The 5681-nt window shown below is 38.2% G+C and overlaps 1 protein-coding gene across 2 annotated transcripts in view; it reads right to left on the bottom strand.

The window, feature by feature from the left end:
* Positions 1 to 240: 240 nt before the first annotated feature.
* The window catches only part of HDAC9 (histone deacetylase 9), a 511347-nt gene continuing 505906 nt past the window's right edge, over positions 241 to 5681 (bottom strand). For both annotated transcript variants that reach the window (XM_006018926.3, XM_025198228.1), the window contains one exon: positions 241 to 2867. In XM_006018926.3, coding sequence (XP_006018988.1) covers positions 2547 to 2867 — 321 coding nt within the window. In that variant the 3' untranslated portion in view covers positions 241 to 2546. The remainder of the gene's footprint in view (positions 2868 to 5681) is intronic.

Genomic DNA, 5681 nt, shown 5'->3' with positions numbered 1-5681 from the left:
ATGCATAGTTATTATTTCCATTTGTTTTACAGTTTTCAATGGCTGAAATAGGATCAAACAAGAGACCAAAAATAGACTTTGTGTAATCATTCTAAAAATAGTGCAATAAAAAACCTTGCCCCTAAAAGCTTTAATTATTTCAACAATGCGTAGCAAGCACATTTGGTTATACAAAAGAGAAAGCACCAACTAAATTATTAACTCTACACAAAGTCAAATATCTGAAAGGGGATCTTTTAAAAAAAAACTTTATTTGAGAAAGGAATAGACTTATATCAGAAGGCAAAAAAGGGAACATACAAACAGAATATATTTACATCAGAAAACAGGAGATCACCTTCATGGGTGTAAATTATAATAAATACAGTAGATTTAAGAGACAATTATCAACTAGAAATATGGTGGTTTAAACCCAGTTTTCCTTTTCACTGGTTCCAGGTAGTTTCTTGATTAAATTCAGAGGCTATCAAATTTGAATATAATTAAAGTCCACTGGCTGTACTGGGGTAACTTTCTCCTGAACAATATTATAAAAATATCTCCTATGGTGTGTCGTTACTTGTGTCTTTGATCTTGTACAAAAGTCTGCTCAACTACAAGTTCTTCCCCAAATAAAATGTATTTTAAAAGATGCACTATCCCTTTTTGGCAACACTAAAATTAGGCTTTTCAAGCAATGAAACATATGATGGAAAAATACACATTTTTACCTTTATCTGTTTCATATTTTTCTGTTTCATATTTTTGAATGTACATGCTACTTTATCTCCTCTTTCTGTGTAAGAGGGAGAGAGATTTATTTCTATTCTTAATATATTATGCAAAACACATTTCTGTTATCAAAGCTGATGGCAAGGTTTCAGGAGGCCTTTTCTTGTTTTAGCAGCTATTTAGTTATTTGAATTATTTGGAGATGTTTTAAGAAAAAGGATAATGTATCTTTAGAAGTTGCAACATTTTATAAGAGACTGATAATATTAAAGCAAAATGTAAACATGACATGCTAATAATATATATTAGAACAACTTCTACATTTGGCAAAACAGCTATCTCTTTTGAAACAGGATACTGTACCTCAAAATACCTTAGCTTTAGAAATATAAATATTTTTAATAGAAAAAAAAAAACTGACAAGGATTCCAGGTCAGTTTTGGATTATCCATATTAAAGGGGTCTTAATACAATGAATCTTTAACTAGTTTAACAAAAGTAAACCTATAAAACAAGGTAAACATATCAGAAGGGAATATGAAGGAAATGTTTCACTGGAAAGCTTCCTTAACAATTTCCCTACTCGCTTTGTTATTTTCTTTGACAATAAATCAATTCATAGACTGCCCTTTAAAAACAGAGAGTAGAACACTATCCACCCCAAACTCCCCACCCCCCTTTACATTCCTCTGTACATGAATCACTTGGGCTTCCTGTTTCCATAAGGCATTTCCTGTTTCACCCGTACAGAATCACTTTTCTGCAGGAGAACAGCAGGGACCTGACAAAGTATTGACTTAAATAAACAGTGCCTTCTTTTGCATTCAGAGCTACTCTGATTTTACAGCAACAAAGTGCACCGTCTTTCTGAAGGTACGCACTGTACAAATGCATTTATTTTTTTAGCAACTTATAAAATACTCTGTAGTAATTTGATTTTCCTTTTGCCAGGTTGGCATCTTACACAGTTAGTCATTATTCAGAATGACAATGAAACCCTAGTGATAAAAATTATATAATTTTGTAAGATTAATCTTTATTTAAAAAAATAAACATGAGATTGGATATCAGATAATAATGATAGTTCTGGGGTTTTTTGTCCCCTGCATTTTCAGATATACCCAAGTATCTGTTTGGAACATAATGCTGGCTATCATTCCGTGCCGATATTTGCATCTGCTTCATTTGAGGACCTCTTTGTCAATAGTATCATCAAATAAGACAAAAAGAAAAATAAACTTAGCAGTGCAAAAGGGAAACGATTTTTAAATAATTCCATGCCTTGCCTTGCATCTTTACATCCACCTTATATTTCTATTATCTTCTAAATCATACTTTGTACACAAACCTAGGACTACTGGTATTGTAGCCAGTACCTGTCTAATGGGGAAAAATACCCTACTCTTAACAGTGTTCAAGACTACAGTATGATACATTATATACAGAATTGTGAAAGCAAAAGTCGTGACATGTCAGAAGAATTCAGAAACAGAAAGACCGAGTGAACGTTTCATTGATCAGATCTGGAAACTGATTCCAACAATCACTGATCTCAGCAAACTAGTTAATATAACGAGTTTCATTTCACTACAACTAACTGATGTAATACAGTTCAGGGCTAATACAAATCCTATTTATTATGCAAAGATTCAGATAGCATAATTGAGTGCAACAGGTATTTTTTTAATCAGTGGCCTTAGTATGAGTTTGACTATGTTTTAAGTGTGCATAAAAACACATCCACCTTTGATTCTTCGAATGATAAAATGAGATTAGCTAGATCTGTGAACTGAAAGAAAATTTCTTATCAAGGCCTAAAAATGTATATATGACATTCAGATAATAACCTTAATTACAAATCCTGGAGCTAAATCTTTGCCTATTACCTGTTGCATAAAAGCAGCTTGCTCCCCAGATTCCATTTGCTGGGTTTGAATATCGTCATCACTGTCCAGTGGTTCTTCTTTCACTTTCACAGCCCCCACCTGCTGTCCTATTCTGTCATCCACACAAATACTGCTGCTGTCATCCCTAATGCTGTTACCACTAGAGGGAGCTCCTTCTTCCTGCATTACAGGATCTCCATGAAGCTCCTCTTCAGCTTCTTCTAGTTGACTGCCAGGCTGCTTTAGCTGTTCAATTGATTTAGAGAGCATCTGAAAAAGAGGAACAAATAAACCTTACTGTTAGTATCTCTCTCCAGATGCAAAATGTTAAAGATTATTACATTTTGTACTAACAAAGTCACAACATCACCAAAAGAACTAGTTAAACCATGCAACTTTCCAGCAGGAATTTATCAGACAAGTGTTATAAGAATGTTAGTTACTCAAGAATAGGGTCAATATTTTTGTTCTGGATATAGAAAATGGCCTGTACAATATGGCATAGCACAATTTTAAATTAGCAAATAATACTCAGTACTACAACAAGCTATTTAAATGCATGTCAATGACTACTTACATAGCTGTTTTACAAAAAGGGATATTTCTCTTTATAAATATTTAGCATATAAATACATGGACTTTAGGTCAGCATATGAGTCATAACATAGAAAATTAATATAATTCTACACCTAGATATATAAACATAGAAGAAATTAATAAAAAGTAGGTTTTTTCCTCAAAACTTCCTTTTGTTCTGCATCAAAACAATCTTCTAAAGAATGAGCCAAAAACCAAACAAAGAAAAGAGATTATTTCCTATTGTTTGTTAATTCCATAAGAAGTAACCACATCTAAATTGCCATACTCTACAATGAAAACTAAACAGTATACCACAACAAAAAGTTCTGCATGGTATGCAAAAAGTAATAGTAGATCCTGACACAGGATCCCCACCAAAAGAAAGGTCTACTAAAAGGGAAGATGAAGCAGAACCAGAAAACATCAACCAGGCCAAAGGGAGTCAGAAGTAGAACACTGCACTGGCCAGCAGGTGGAGCATGGCTGGGATGCAAACTGAAGCAACATGTCCTTTCTATACATCTCACATGGATTACCTGCTGAAATTAAAGGCAAGCCTTTCAGCAGCAACTCTATATCACAGGTGTACAAGGAAATACTGCTTCTATCTGCTATGTAAATGACAGCAGGGGAAAAAAAGGCATCTATACACGTGCTCTGCGGGAGGGTGGGAGCTTTAATTAGAGCGGTTCTGACGGCTGCTCCACTAACTACAGCAGCATCATATGTATTCAGCATCTTATACTTCAAAATGGCAGCGGGGGCACTTTAAAGCTTTTTCGATGAGTTTTAGTTAAAGTGCCCCCATCACCATTTTGAAATGTGGGGACATTGAATACACCTGATGTGGAAACTGCTAAAGCGTGCCAATTAATTAAGTCAGCTCCGATGCGTGCTAATTAGCATGTGTCACAGCAGAGGTCCATCACGTGTATAGATATTCAAAAGGCTTTGCTCTTGGAGAGATATCATTTCATACATCCTTGAATAAGTCTCCTGGAACTACACCTTCAACTTGCTAAATGTGATGCAACTTATCCTACTGACTTCAAGTGAAGAACAGTTGCTAGGATCAGGCCAATGACATGCTGATGGACATGAAGTGTTCCATCATGGCAGTAGAATCATGCCTTGAGGAAAAACTATAGTCTTTCAAACTGAGTTTTAGCCACCTGAGGTTCAGTCTGCAGTCTGAGGCCGTGTGTAGACGAAAAGAGAGGCGTGCGTGTACGAACCTTTCAAGCAGGCTAAATGCTTTTGCACTGCTTTAGCGGTGTCTGTGTTTGCACACCTCAGCGGTGTATCGTGTACTAATTCCAGCCACTGTAGGAAATCTGGTGGTGTAATGTGCCTTAAATGACTTGGGGTGCAGCAAAGTAAAAGTCCTTCGAGTAGTTTTAGTTTGCTGCTCCTACAGCCGTGGAGGGAAGCACCAGGCTCCATGCAGTTCCACGGCTCTGCAGAAATCCCTGCAGGCAGCCTGACAGCAGCCGAGGAGCAGGCTCTGCCCAAGAAAAGCAGCCAGTCTGATCTTTTTTTTTCCCCCCCACCCCTGGAGCCTGCCTGCCTCCTTGACCTGTGCGGGGGCCCAGCGCTTCCCTCCACAGCTGTAGTGCCCCCCAGGAACGCCCAAGATGGGTGCCTGCGGGTGGGTGCTACCGGGGGGGGGGGGGGCAGTTGCTGCAGAGGGAAGCATCAGTCCCTCCCTGCAGCCCAGGGACCACTCTGCCCCCCAGCAACCTGCCCTCTCCTCCCTGCCAGAGAGGCAGGTAAGTCAGTGGGGTGTGTGCATGACACAGGGGTTTAAATCAGCCCTATATTGAAGCCATGTTTTTAAAAACCCACTGCTTCAATTTAGGGCCCCCGTTTCATCTACACATGCCCTGAGGTGCTGGATTTTGTAAAGGAAGTTTTAGGCATTGTGTGTGAATTAGAGTCATGTCCTTATTTGGTGATGGGGAAGTACTGTGCTTATTTAGGGGAGATTATTAGGGGACTATAAACATCTCCCCCTTCAAGATTGCAGCGAGCCAACATCCTATAAAGGATTTTACACCAGGACTGTCCTTTCTTGAAGGAAATATCTTTGGTAAAATCGTGATAACAGAATTTGGTTATGAAAAAGACTGCTATGGTTTTGTGGATTAATGATCTTTTTGCACTGGATAAATATCGAAATGTTAACCTGCCTTTAATTCCATCAACCTGAGTTTTGTTTTTTTTCAAATTCTAGTAAGAATGGACAGAAGAACCAATGCCACCCTTAAAGCTGCAACTGAAAAATAAGCCTTTTCCACTTTGTCTTATTCTGCGTGATCAAGCCCAGAACTGGGGCAGTGAAGATAAACCTGGGGCACCACCCCAATACCACTCCCAAGCTGTCTGGTTCCTAAGATCTCAGAAGCGGTTGTGGAGAAGAGGAGAGGACATCCATAGATTCATAGATGTTAGGGTCGGAAGGGACCTCAATAGATCATCGAGTCTGACCCCCTGCATAAGCAGGAA

The sequence above is a fragment of the Alligator sinensis genome, unplaced genomic scaffold (assembly GCF_000455745.1).
Source record: "Alligator sinensis unplaced genomic scaffold, ASM45574v1 scaffold123_2, whole genome shotgun sequence".
NCBI lineage: Eukaryota > Metazoa > Chordata > Crocodylia > Alligatoridae > Alligator > Alligator sinensis.
Note: the sequence above shows the minus strand (reverse complement) of the source record. Positions and strands in the feature narration are given on the sequence as shown.